The following is a 14745-nucleotide window of genomic DNA, read 5'->3' on the forward strand; positions in this document are numbered from 1 at the left end:
TTTAATTAAATATTTTATAATTTTATAAAAGCCAGATTACCAATTACATCATAACTATATAGTATAAACATTACATAATTGTACAAATGGCAGGTATTCATACCATTTATTTGCTCTACCATGCTATATATTTTAGCATCCAATTATATATATTAACTTTTTCACTCAATTAGTATTTTGTTCAGCATTTCCAACAGGTGTCTGTCTATAAGTATTTGCTTATTAGAACGAAAAGTTCCTTGAGATCAGTGATGTAATCATATACTATTTAAATACCCTCAGGTAATAAATAAATGGTTATATTAGTTCAATAAACAAAGGGCCTACATTAGTTCACATCTACTGACCTTTTTAAAATACAGTCTCATCTTTTTATTCTTACCTCTCACTGTTCTCCTCCACAGCATCTTGCATTTTAGAGGACAGTCCTGTATATCTGTCACCTGTCAGTTTTTCTTCTTCTAGCCCTATCCTGTTCCCATTGTATTTTTCATTCATTAGTTTGGTTGGTGAATGATCAAAAACAGGACATAAATCTTCTTTAGAAAGTTCTTTCCACCGTTTCTAGATAAGGAAGAGAAAAAAACAAATGCAAACACTCAAATTTTGGTTTTTCTTAATATTAAAAGAACTTATGAATTGAAATTCTATAGTCAATTTAGGAAAACCCTATAATGCTAACTGATAAATAGAAAAGGACCTCATTAAAATATTACTCATGGTAAGAAGATTTTAGCCAATGCTAGATTCTGTAAGACTCGTAATCCACAGGTATGTAACCCCAGAAGCGGTAACCAAGATGGCACTTGAATGTGATCTAGTATCTCCTTATTCCTTGCCCCTGTCTAATCTAATAAAGAACCGATGGTGAGATCTCCAAGCAGGTCCCCATGATGCCAAAGGACTTTAATTTGGTTGACCCTACCAGGCATTCTAGCAGCTCCAGGTAGCTAGCCCACCAACAGGTTAGGGAAAACTCCTCTAGCATGCATAGACTTCAAAGTGGGCAGGATTTAAACCACAATGAAGAAAAATTACATTTTTTCATCTATGAAACATCATCACCTACCCCCGAAGCCTGTTGTGATTAATAAGATGACAGGTGAAAGGGCCTAGCATCATATCTGGCAAGCATTAGTCTCCTTTGCCCTTACTGCCACCCTCCCTAGAGAGAGAGGACGAGGAAGAAGAGGTGCAGAGTATTTCTAGGCCTCTGGAAGATAAAGGCAGTGACAAAATACAGGCCAAAAAGGGAGAAGGTAAGTATAACCTCGACACAGGGGATCACTGCCTCTGAAGTCTTTCAAGGGCTAATAAGACAACCATCCATCTCCTGCCAATAACAAGAGTAGTAGAGGAGGCAGAAGGGACAGCAATGGCTTTGATTATTTGTAACTTCAACACTGGCACAAAATGACTTGGTATAGACAGAGTGGCCCTCTTTGAAGACCCTATCATGGAAAATGGCGTCTCAGGTCTACAGAATAAGGAATTATATAGCTATTGTTGCAGAATTTTACTTTGATATAAAACAGCATTGTTAAAACCAATGCTTGTATATTTACATTTTTTAAAATCCTGGAAAATTCATTAATACACTGATAAACTATTTTCTAACTTGCCTCATTATCATACAACAGAGGAATTAAAAAGAAAAGGGCATTTTACCACACTCCAACTTTCCTGTGTCTATTTTATTAAGCTGTACATTAACGTATCTTTTTGTTTTATAGTAGTAGGTTCACAAAAGACTTAAGAGAATGTAACATTCTATAATTATATTTGGAAGACAGAGAGTAATACAGTTTGGTACAATTTGGTGAGAAGATGAGAACACATAGAGCTGAATCCTGTGAGACGAGGCCAGAAAGGAAGCAGACCTTAAGGACAGAAGTCTCTGAAATTCATCTGAGAAACAACAGGGTGAAACTAAACTCTCCTGAGCAAGGACCTAAGAGGACTTAAGCCATATCCAGAAAGAATATTTTGCCAATAGTTATGAAAATTACCATAATGGAACATTAGAGTAAGATGTTTTCCCTTTAGATGACTATATATCATTTTTCTTCCTTCCCTTATTTCAAATTTTTGTTATTAATTCCAAATAGATTTTTTTATATTGAAGAAGATGCAAGTCAGGAAACAAGACACTTACTAAGCACTTACTGTCCTAATGTTTCAAATACACTACTTTTTAATCCTAACAGGAATCTTAGTAGGTAGGTACTACTACTGTTCTTATTATAACATTTTAATAGATGAGATGGGTTGAGAGAGTTTAAGTAACTTATCCAAGGCTATGTGGCTAATAAATAGTAGCGTCAGTATTTTAAGCCAGGTACTCTGGATTAACTATCATATAAACCCTCATGATTATCTGTAAAAAGCACAGCAACTTCAAACACCAGATAGTTTAAGAAAGTACCCAGTAGCCCTAGCCAGTTTGGCTCAGTGGATAGAGCATTGGCTTTCGGACTGAAGGGTCCCAGGTTCGATTCCGGTCAAAGGCACATGCCAGGGTTTCAGACTCAATCCCCAAGAGGGGGCATGCAGGAGGCAGCCGATCAATGATTCTCTCTCATCATTGATGTTTCTATCTCTCTCTCACCCCCTTCCTCTCTGAAATCAATAAAAATATATTTTAAAAAAAGGTACCCAATAAAAAATATTATATTGTCTCCAGAATTTATGTTGGTTAATATCTGAAGTTTCTATCCTAGTTATAGCAACTTGGCCTTATTCTAGACAAAACTCAACAATGTCAAAAAATGAGATAATGCCAAAAATCAAGTCTTATTGGGCCACATCAGAGAATATGCAACAAATTCAGAATCTGTCAATAAGAAAAGCCCTTAGCAAAGGGTGTGAGTGTGTATGTGTGTGTGAGAGAGAGGGAAAGGGAGAGAGAGAGAGAGAAAATTAATGCTGGTGATTAAAATAAAACACAATAATGTCATTTTGCCATGCCTCTGAGCAGCAAACTCACTCAATTAAACAGGTACACAAAAATCAACTGCCTCAAACTCTCAAAAAAAAAAATTTTTTTAAAGAATATTTTCAAAAGAATAAAGCCACCAACCTGAGAAAATATAACATTCTACTGCCATAAGTACTCAAGTTACTCAGTTATAAAATATCTATTATATAAACTAAGTAGTCTATAATCTCAGATCAAGTTTTTAATGAGGAAAAGTACCTAAATTTTCTGGTTTATGTTTGTTGTTGTTTTTTGTGTGTGTTTTTTTTTCTCTATTTTATTTTAATGACTAAATGCTTAAACTCTCCTGGGAGGGTAAGGGAGGGTGGGGGTAAAGGGGAGAGATCAACCAAAGGACTTGTGTGCACGCATATGAGCCTAACCAGTGGTTAAGGTCAACAGGGGGGTGGGGGTATGCATGGGGAGGGGTGTGGGATGGGAATGGGGGGGGGATGAGGACAAATATGTGATACCTTAATCAATAAAGAAATTTAAAATAAATAAATAAATAAAAATAAATGCTTAAACTCTCCTTACATGAAAATTTTATTTTCTTTAATGAAATATTGTTCCCAGTAGGGCTTTTGAGTAACAGGCAGGATTTCGAAGGTAGGTATATTTGAGGAAGTGAGCTTAAATTTTATAACTTTAAGATGGCCAGCTGGATTTGCCACATTAATGTAAATATGCCTTTTGGAAGGGAGACTGTAAGTTGCTTAAATGGAGTGCAGTTATTTGATGCTAATCATATTTATTACACAGGTACTATTTTTTCCCTGAAAAAGCTTACCTGTATATTTGAATCTCCCTTTATAAATTTTGCTCCTTCTATTATAGTCATATATGAAAATCTGAGTTGATCTGGTGTCTGAATAAGTCCCATTCGATATTTTCTCATATTCAGTAACAGTTGTTTAATGTTAATATCATCTCCTTTCTCCATCTGCAAATAAGGTAGAAAGTAAATTATTCAAGCCTTTTGTTGTTAAGAGTCCAGGAAAGAGAAGCAATACAAGATAATTGCTAAGAGTTTTGGTAAGTCCTATGTTCTTCCTAAAAAAAAGGGTAAGTTATCACCAAAGTTGTAACTCTGTACAAAACCACCATCCCCAGACACCTGTCCTCCCCCCACCTCAACTGTTTAAGTAGTAGATGGAGGACTTTGGTCCTTTAGCTGATTCACAATTGATTCCAAACCAATCACGGTAACCTCATTCAACTTGACCATTACTTGGTCTAAGGAAGGATTTATGACCAGTTCTAGCTTAATGAGAGGTTCACTGAGATTATTAGTGCTCTTTTTTTTTAAAGAAGATTGTGCCAGGAGTAAAGCTTTTTGCCCTCTGCCCTTCTGCCTTCATGTCTGTGCACAGCAGCCATCTGGAGATGGTGAAGAAGGAAACAGAAAGAGCCTAGATCCTCAATGACACTGGTGAGCCACTGCACCAGCCTTGGACTATTGATATGATATGATAACCACCATACTGCCCCCCCCTCCTAAAATAGAAAAAAGTTGTTGAAATTATGTTTGACAGGGAACAGGCACAAACACAATTCAGTTTTAATATTCACCATTAATAGAATAGACACTGGAGTTTTAAGCATGTCAAAGTTCATTTTGATATACCAATGGAATTTTTGAGTGAAGTATACTATATATAGGCATCAATAGATGTATTAAGGTGCAACTGTTCTTATACCTTGTAAGTGCAGCTGCAATAGTGTACATGAGATTTTTAGTTTTTTGGTTTTTTTTTTTTTTTTTGTAAAAAGGCAGAAGTTTAAATTAGAAAAACACAGTTCTAGGATACTGACATTAGAGCTTACTTCTGGTAATGGAAACAATACAAAAGTAAACATGCCTAAAATTAGATCATAAGAGGCACTTACCAGAACAAGACATGTATCTACTAGAGAAAAGGTGCCTGACCGCCCAATGCCTGCACTACAGTGGATCACTGCAGGCCCATGTTCAGGATTCAAGGAACCAGATTCTCTCACTTTACATAAAAAATTCAGAAATGAAGCTGGTGATTCAGGGACTCCAAAATCTGGCCAGGTAGTATAATGAAAGTGAGATATTGTTCTGGTTTCACCACTCTAGAAGGTAAAAATCAAAGGGAAAAGTTAGTTCTAATTTTTTTCTTTTAAAAAATTACTTCAGAAAGATTATGTATTTTGTGCAATGTTTTTAATCCTATGGACTTTTTGTACCTGATTTTTCCTTTGTGTTTTGATAATAATTTACACAAGTTTGGAAAGATTTTCTTTAGCATTTAGAATATTTTAATAATAACTAACATTATTTTGCAGGTGTATTCTAAGTGTTTTATGTATTGATCATTCAACTATCCTTTTAAAAACCATTTATAGAAACAGGAGAAAACAGAGCTAAAAGGTTAAGTGATTTATCCAACATCACACATTGAGAAATTGGCAGAGCCAGAATTTGAAGATGCAATCTGGTGCAGCATTTGGGTTCTTAACCACTAACCTGTACCATATATGTTGCAAATTATTTTGTTTAATTCATATGAGATGATGAGTGGATTTTTTTCCTACTTTTAAAAATGTCTACCAGTATAATTTTACTTTCTTTAATGGTTTCCCTTTTAAAAATTCCATTTTTTTTTTAAGATATAATCTTTTCCATTCTATGAATTATCTTTTAGATTCTGGTACAAAGGCACAGAGGAACAACTTAAGAATTAATTTTTAAAAATTAATTGAAATTGCTCTTTTAATTGCTGCTTTTCCCTATGGTAATAATTTCCAGTCCTAAAACTGTTTATATGCCTTTACTGATTGCTAAAATGGTTTACCAACATGCTAAATGTTTCCTGTCTCTTAATGCCTGCCTGGCATTCACTATCACTTCCTGGACATTCCTGATGATCTTATATTTCTGACTAACTCATTATGAAAATGTTCCTTAGCTTTTGCCAACTGCCTTTTGCCCCAAGAAGCACTTATGTGCCTTATACTTTTCATTTCTGTAAACAAAGCAATAATCCTCTAACATGTCTTTGCACAATTTTTCAGTTTTATTATGTTTTTGGAATGAGAAGCTATTGAAGCAACATAAAAAGTCATGATATTTTTAATGGATAACAGCTAAACATTATTATTATTATAGCATCCTGCTTTCAATATAAATTTTCAAAACTAAAGTCAGTTTTCATTAAAAAAATAATAAAACTTCCCCTTTTTCAGTAGAAATTAAGAGTCCTAAGACCCAGACTAAGTTATATCAGTCAGGTATAGAACTGATAAAACAGTGTAGAAATTTAAAAATATTTTTTTAAAAAGGTTCAGTATATAGTGTTAGTGACTAATTTTATATCCAGCTTTCATAATTCCAAATATATCATGATCCTGCACAGATTAATATATTAGGGTACTAGAAGATCTCCCTATCCTATATAATAAAGAGCTAATATGCAAATGGTCATCACACCCTCACACCTTCAACCCATAACGCTCACACACTCAACACTGGGGAGAGAGGAATGGGGACCAGCCAGGCACAAATGAGCTCGCGAGAGGGAAATGGGGACCAGCCAGGCTGTGGCCCAGGAGAGGGACAAGCCGCCCACCCCACAGTCCCAGGCACCAGCATCTGCACCTGCAGCCCAGGAGAGGGACAAGCCGCATGCCCCACAGTCCCGGGCACCTGGGACACAGGCATGAGAAAATTTGGAGAGGGATGTTGATGGGGGGTGTTAAACAACTAAATGCATTGTCAAAACTCAGAACTGTATACTAAAAAGATTGTATTTTACTGTATATGCAAGAGGGAATTAAATTTACTGTATTAAAGAAAGGTACTTAAAACATTCAAATTAAGAAGGTTTTTACTAAGTCATAAATAGCTAACAACCTGAAAACCACCTGCTGTGGTCATCAGTCACCATGCAGTGCTAACCATGCACAACAGAGCCAGACCTGGTCCATGTGAGCCTAAACCAGGAAGGTATGAACCTGTTGGATACCCCAGGTCTTGGGGAGGTAGCCCCAGGACCCTCCTTGCATATAAGCTGTGCTCCTTAAGGTGTGGCCCAGTGTTCCTATGTGATTATATGCTCAGTTATTGCATCAGCTCCTGGCTCAAAACCTATGGTTACCTCACAATCCTAAGTGAATGCTTGCTTTTTCTTTGCTTGTATGATTTTGGCTCAAGACTAGTGCTCCCTTGTGTTTTTTTCCAAATTCAGGTCATGCTGTCTGAGATACTCAAAGCCAGTTCCCAGAAATGCTCGCAACTATTTGTATAATACAGTCTTCTGCACTAATAGATTTTTGAAAATCAGTCTTTTTCTTCTCTACCAGACTATACTAAAAAACTTCTTTAATTTAATCCTACTGAAAAAAAGAAAACTGAAAAAAAAAAAAAAAGATTAAAAAAACACAACTCATAAAACCATGTAAGTCCCAAAAGACCACATAAAGCATTAAGAGACTTATGCTTACTCTGTGGCATAAAAAAAAATGTTTATATGCATAATTGGAGCCCCTTTCCCTCTTTTTCATGGGGGCGGGGGGGAGGGGGGAGAGGAAAGGCTTGCCAAAGGATAGAGCTAAAACAAAATGAATCTTTATTCCAAACAAGTTCTACATTTCGACTTTAGAGTATCTGACAAACTCCTTATTTCAAAACTGTGAAGGTACTCTTTCCTTCTAAGTCACCATGTCACATCAGTTTTTCTTCAGTGATGCCCAGTCTGTCCCTCCCACCCCTTTCCCACTTTTGTACCTCACACCCAAATACAACTGGTTTGCATCCACAACTGCATAGCTATCCCCATCTCTAGCTGCTCTGTACATGCCAGCTAAATTTTCTCTGTAAAATGTTGCATTATGTGTACTAACTCTACATAAAAATGTCAGTGGGTCACTATTTTTTTAAGGCAAAAAAAATCTCATTTACATTTTTTGAAGGAGAATTTTAAAGTCTTTGAATAAGGATCTCAAACTCATTATATGGGGGAGAGAGGGCGCAAAAGTAGGTTTACTGTTATTTGTATGAAAAATACAATATTAATAAATAACATTAAAAGTAAACTCTGCATTTCGAATAGTCACAACTGTAAACCTACGTCTGTCCCACCCTATATATGGAGACCAGAAAGACAATCTAGAGTTGAGTAGGTTTGAGACAACGGGGAGCTGATAGCTTAATTATCATTAAGGCAATGATAATTTAAGTGCATGCCATCTAAAGTCATTCAAGTTAATTATTATTTTTATTGTCAATATACATAATATTATATAGTTTCTAATTAGTATAAAAAATCTATACAGCTCTATGGTTCCAAGTCTAATTATTTTTACACTTTAAGCATATATAGGAGGTACCAAGATTATGGTTCCAAAAGGCTTTCATAAGCACTGTAAATGGGGTTAACAATAGTACTAACCTTAGAAGGCTATTGTGAGGAATAACTGAAACGATGAATGCAAAGTGCCTAACATATGCTTGCACATGATAAATGTTTAACATAAACTATTTCTGAAACTATTATACTCACTAATTGCCTTTATTGTAGCCCCTAATAAGCTCCAATCAATTGTAAACTCTCCACATTTTCAATCTCATCACTTAATATTTCCTCTGCACTTGAAGAATATCGAAGTTTGTTAACCTTATATCCTAAATACTGATTTATCAAATCTGTACTCTCATTGTCACTGCCTTACTTTAGTCTCTTATTTTTGCCAGGAGACTTATATCGTCCATGTTAAATATTTAGTTACTTTGATTTGGTTTGAAAGATTAATAGAACTCACAAGATCCAAAGGGGAGGAGAGTGACATGAATAGTTAGGGTATGGGGTTTTCATTCTAAGAAAAAAAAAAAAAAAAAGCAATACTCAGGGGCATGGGCCCCCAAAGAAAAGCCTAGGTGGAAGTGTAAGTCTTTTAGCAAGAACAAATCCTGAGTGCCTGAGGAGATTAGACAAGGAGGCAAGGACCAGACTGGGCCGGATCATAGACTTCTGCATTGCACATGGAAGGTTTTTAGAACATGGTGGAAGGATCATGCCTGTGTTTGAGAATGACCACTCAGATGTAGTATGGTGAAAAATGTACTCAGTGCAATGGCAAAGGGAAGTTCAAAGGTAACAGGTAAGGACCGTGCCCATGAGGAGTTGAAAACCTTGTTATATGGAGTCAAAATACATAATACACATTCAGAAATAGTGAACAAGCCAGTACAATGGTAAAACTTAAATTATGGAGAGAAGCTTGTAGCTGTTAGAAATAAATACATCACAGATATGAGACCTAAGTAAGAAAATGGATACAAGTGATAGCGCTTGAAGGCTACAAATGGAGAAGAGAGGAGGGACATTCCAGGTGGGATAAACTTTTATGCTATTTTAACTCAAATCCCAGCTAAACTTCATAATACTTACACACTCATCTATTTTGGGCAAATCTACAGGAACAGAGAAACAGAAGGCCAGCTGTTGGCATTACAATAGTATTCCTGGAACTTGATAAACATAAAGCTGGCCAACAATATTATGGAAAATAGTGAAAGGCAACTGAAAAAACACCTAAAAAACAAGTAAGTACTCTTGATGACCTTGTATTTTAAAAGCCCCTCAAAAATATCTTCACAGCTTAAGCCACAGGGCCACTTTAAAAGCAGAGATTGAATCTCTTCATTCAGGGCCAAAGTTCAGACTCTTAGCTCTAATCAAGACACTGGAGAAAACTTCTGGTATGTAGCTTTACTGCTCCATTAGACAAGAGGTCTGTAAAAGAGCAGGGCCTGCACAGACAGCTTTTTGCCCTGGATCTGTTAATAGATACAAGCCAGACTCCTTTAGAAGACAACTGGTTCTCTGAAGCTCAGGGATATCAAGAAAGATTTGCAGGGGAAATGGGGGTGAGGGGGGTGGGGGGGAGGACAGGGGCGGGCTAGAGGGGGTCAATGAGGGGCAAAAGGGGACATACGTAATACTTTCAACAATAAAGCTTAAAAAAAAATATCTGCAGGTGAGGTTGGCTATCCTCCCCTACTTCATCACCTCTCCCCCTCCCTCATTATTTCTTTCTCCCTCAACCTGTTCTTTTCAATTGCCCTTACTCCACAGTCCTTTTCAATTCATTAGTATTACAAAGGAAAAAGATATAGGCAACTACAGCTAATAACTATGGATCCTGCACTGAGTCTTTGACATTGTTATGGTATTAATTCACTTGATACTTAACGACCCCATGAGACAGGTACATCATTACCCTCACTTTGCAGATGAGAAAACTGAGGCACAGAAGTTAAATAATGAGACCAATCACACAACCAAGTTTAAGGTGAGCTGGGCCTTAAACTCAGGCAATCTGGTTCCAGAGTCTAAATATCTAATCAAATGCAATTCTACCTTTCATACTGCAATGCTATTTTATTCTTTGAACATTCCTAGTTCTTACAAAAAGATTGTAAAATAGAATATAAACAAATTGTTGCTATTTAATTATGGTAGACTGAACCCAGGCCAGTAAGAAATCAAGCAGTTGCTAGCAACTAAAACAGAGTGGCTCGTCAGCTCACATGGTAACCTCAACTTTAGAAAGATGCTTTAGAACAAGAATTTTGTTTTTCTAAAATTAGCATCTTTTGAAAAGACTTAACCCCATTTCATTAGAATATAGGAGATCTGAATTTGAGTTCTGGTCTGTCACTTATTAGCTGAGTAGTCTATCTATAGGATTGGGGGGGGGGGGGGGGGATCCTATAACCTAATAGATTTTAGTGTTTGGTGGTTTTTAAAGAAAATATGAAATAAAGAGATAGTAAGAATATTTACTCTATCCACATTCTAGGAACACTGTGGGTCAAATGATATGTGAAAGTGCTCTGTGAACTGATAAACAAAATACAGAAGTCACTATTTTATTATTTGAGATAAAATCAATTTTCAATTAGGTTTCAGAAACAGGGAAAAACATCTATGCCCTTCTTCATTTTAATGCCAGAGATGAGGTACCTGCGATAAATACCAAAAGAAGATGATTCAGAGAACCATGAGAAGTTTATGGAAATGCAATTCTGTTTCTGGGAATAGCATTGTACAATCCAGTATCAAATAGCTGTTGATGGATCTCAATGAAGCTTAAGACATATGTAAATGGAACAGTTGGTGCAGAATAAATACAGTAAGGGAAATTTTAAAATGTATTAAGTCTAAGCCTTATAATTCCCAACCCTGAGCCTTCTTAGAGGACCTAAAGAGGTCACATAATAAGCTTAGTTATGGATGTCAAGGAAAGTACATAGTATGCACCTACGCTTAGAGTATAAAATAAAAACAGAGGTATTCAAGAGATCAACCATACAAGTATTTCTAGGTATCTAGAAAGTACTTTTATGTATATCCCTTAATTCTCTATAAAGCTTTTTTGTTAATAATCATGTTAACCAATCAATCTACTTAATGGTTAACTAAAACAGTCTCTCACATTATAGACTAGATACATTCTGTTTTGTTTTCTTTTGTTTGGACTAGATACATTCTTATGTATTTATGGCCGGCAAACATTTTCCTATTTTTCTTAGTTTCTAATTGCATTTCAGAATCACTCTCATTTCATATTTTCTAGTTATTCTAATTACAATACAAAGAAGGTAAAAGAGGCAAGTGGGAAAAGGGTAGAAAGCTTGATCCCCAGCTTGACAATAGCAGGCTCACAATCCACCATTTACGTGTATCTCAACCAAGTAACAGAGAACAATTCTTATGTTTCTGGGAAAAATCCAAGTATATACTCTTAAGACCACGTGTTCAATTTATTTCATCATTTCTCCCAATTCAGTAACGCCCAATTTCTGTGTGGTGAATCACTTAAATCAACAACCTTCCAGTACGTTATTTTTTAAATAGCTTGCTACTCTGAACAGTGGTGAGTACCAGGAGCTGTCGTTTACTAGGCTCCTATTCTGTCAGGTGCTTTGCATACACATCTTCATTTGATCTCAACAGTCCAGAAAAGGAAGTATTATGATAAAAATGTATGTGCTGCTCCAAACTTCAAATCTAATAACAAAGAACACCTGAAACTAATGTAATATTGTGTCAATTATACTTTTTTAAAAATCGAATAAAGAGTAATTCTTTAAATCTTCATATAAAATCCAATCTTTGGGGCATGAAAAGTCTTACATTGATATTTTCTAACTGCAGTAGATGTACTGTATAATATGACTTCACATCTTCTGACAAGAACTTCACACTGAATCCTGTTTCTTTAAACAGCATCTCCCGGTCGTCTTTTGTTGGCCAGTACTGTGCACATTTAACCTAAATTTAAGAATATGTATTTATATATATTTAGAATATAGACATTATAAAACCATAAAAAGTTGGGGAGAAAAACAAACCACATACATAGATACTATTTTCTGTAACAACCCAAATCTAAGAACAGTCACAGTTTATTTTAATCTGATGGGCATTTTATAAGAGCAGGTCTGTAAAATGTTCCTATAACTTATACATGAAACCATAAACAGGTATCATACTCATAAAATAAAAATGAACCTGTCATTTCAAAAGCATGATAACGTAGAGTTTAACATCATACTGGCAATTCCCTTTATGTTTCCAAAAGTACCAAACACTTACAAACATCTTATATTCAATAATATTGAAAAGGTTTATTATAAGTAGTTTCCATAAATACCTATGAATCTACTACTAAATGCTACATATCTAGAAATAACACTGCATATTTACTTACTAAAATTAAGTCAGGCAAGAGTATCAGAAGGTAACCCACCTTTACCTAGAGTTATTATCTTTTGGCAGAACTACTAATATGGAATTCAGTTTGTGACAATAAAAGCATCTTCCCAAAAGCCAAATGATGAAGCCAGTAGGCTGAAGCAAGGTTAGTCATTTCATTAATAGACCACATCATTTTAGAAAAGAAGACTAATTAAACTAAAAGGAACAGAGACATGAATAAACAAAACATATCATTTCTTAAGAGGAAAAGAAAATTAAAATGAAATAAAAAAAAAAATGAAGTGACAAATAGAATGAGAGACATTGTGATAAATATAAAAATGGGCAAAGAAAATCTAACACATATATAATAGGAGGACCTAAATAACACCAAAGCAAGTAAGAGAACAATAAATAATAAAAATGTGATTCAATAAATTTTTCTTTAAAAAGAGAAAAACATATTTCAACTCACATATTCAAAGAGTACACTATGCAGCTTGAGAAACTAACCCAGAATGGCCAACATAGACATATTTAGGTACAATTAATAGTATGTGGAGAAAAAAAATCCCTTGGGTAACCGAGGTTTAAAAAAAGTGACTTATAAAGGAAAAACAGTAAGATTTCCATTTGACATTGAAAGTAATTTGAATGCAAGAAAGAAATGAAGTAATATATTTAAGTTGCTCAAAGAAAAGCTAACATAAAAAGGATTTCATGTCTTGCCAAACTGACTTTTTAAGCATTAAGACAGCATGTAAACTGTTATCAACATGTAAGAAATCAGGGACTATACTATAACTAGAGGCCCGGTGCACAAAATTCGTGCACACGGGGGACAGGGGACGGTGGTCCCTCAGCCCGGCCTGCACCCTCTCCAATTCGGAACCTCTGGCTCCTAACTGCTCACCTGCCTGCCTGTCTGATGCCCCTAACTGCTCCCCTGCCAGCCTGATTGTCCTAACTGCTCTCCCCTGCTGGCCTGATCCCACTAATTGCCTATCTGCTCTCCCATCCTGGCCTGATCGCCCTAACTGCCTATCTGCGCTCCCCTCCTGGCCTGACTCCCCTAATTGCCCATCTGATCTCCCCTCCTGACCTGATCACCCTAACTGCCTATCTGCTCTCCCTTCCTCTCCGTTTCCTTCGGACCCCTGGTACAGGCGCGCTGAGAGCTCTCCGTCACACCCTCACCCTCATCCTGATTGGTAATTACGTGACAGCATCCTGGACAATTTGCATATTCCTCTATTATTAGTATAGAAGATGCCAGTGAGTCCTTCCTTAGGATCCACCAGAAAATGACTATAGACAGAACTGGAAAGTCATCAACAAAAACTGGTGATGAATATTAAATACACATTTACATGTAGATCTAAGATTTCTAAAGGGATGTAAGAGGAACTCTAGTATGCTATATACTCTGACAATGTAGGTTAACACATAAAATAAAAAACAGAAAGAATGGAAAAAAACAAAAACTTTTAAACATTTTTCAGTATTTATTTTGGTGATAGAGTTGATACTGTTTTTAAGACTAATCTTTCTGTGAAATCTGGGACAAAGTAAATGAGTCGTTATAAGATATTCTACATCCCTACATTTTGAGAACCAGAATTGAAGGTAACAAATATAAAGTAGAACGAATTAAGCCAACCCCTATAGTCCTAAATTTAATTTGGAAATATCAATATGAACTCCTGAGGTATTATTATCTTAACATACAAATATATTTTTTTCCTCTAGCTCTGTTCACTGAAAAGCTTTAAAAACAATGACCAACCCAGTATCAAGGCTCCTTAAAGACATGCCTAAGCCTGGCCGGTATGGCTCAGTGATTGAGCGTCGACACAGAAACCAAAATGTCAGTGGTTTGATTCCCGATCAGGGCACATGCCAGGGTTGCGGGCTCAATCCCCAGTAGCGGGTGTGCAGGAGGCAGTCAATGGATGATGTTTCTCTCTCTCTCTATCCCTCTCGCTCTAAAAATCAATAAAAACAGCCCTAGCTGGTTTGGCTCAGTGGATAGAGCAT

At 36.0% G+C, this 14745-nt stretch overlaps 1 protein-coding gene across 5 annotated transcripts in view; it reads right to left on the minus strand.

Moving 5' to 3' along the window:
* The window catches only part of PTPN2 (protein tyrosine phosphatase non-receptor type 2), a 65931-nt gene that overhangs the window by 9997 nt on the left and 41189 nt on the right, over window positions 1-14745 (minus strand). For 4 of the 5 annotated variants that reach the window (XM_008159608.3, XM_054723766.1, XM_054723765.1 and 1 more), the window contains exons 5-8: window positions 12145-12282; window positions 4868-5077; window positions 3768-3920; window positions 383-564 (exon numbers count right to left, since the gene is read on the minus strand). In XM_008159608.3, the coding sequence (XP_008157830.1) occupies window positions 383-564; window positions 3768-3920; window positions 4868-5077; window positions 12145-12282 (683 nt within the window). The remainder of the gene's footprint in view (window positions 1-382; window positions 565-3767; window positions 3921-4867; window positions 5078-12144; window positions 12283-14745) is intronic. The other variant, XM_054723767.1, reaches the window with a different exon arrangement.

This window comes from Eptesicus fuscus, chromosome 12, assembly GCF_027574615.1.
Source record: "Eptesicus fuscus isolate TK198812 chromosome 12, DD_ASM_mEF_20220401, whole genome shotgun sequence".
NCBI classification, from domain to species: domain Eukaryota; kingdom Metazoa; phylum Chordata; class Mammalia; order Chiroptera; family Vespertilionidae; genus Eptesicus; species Eptesicus fuscus.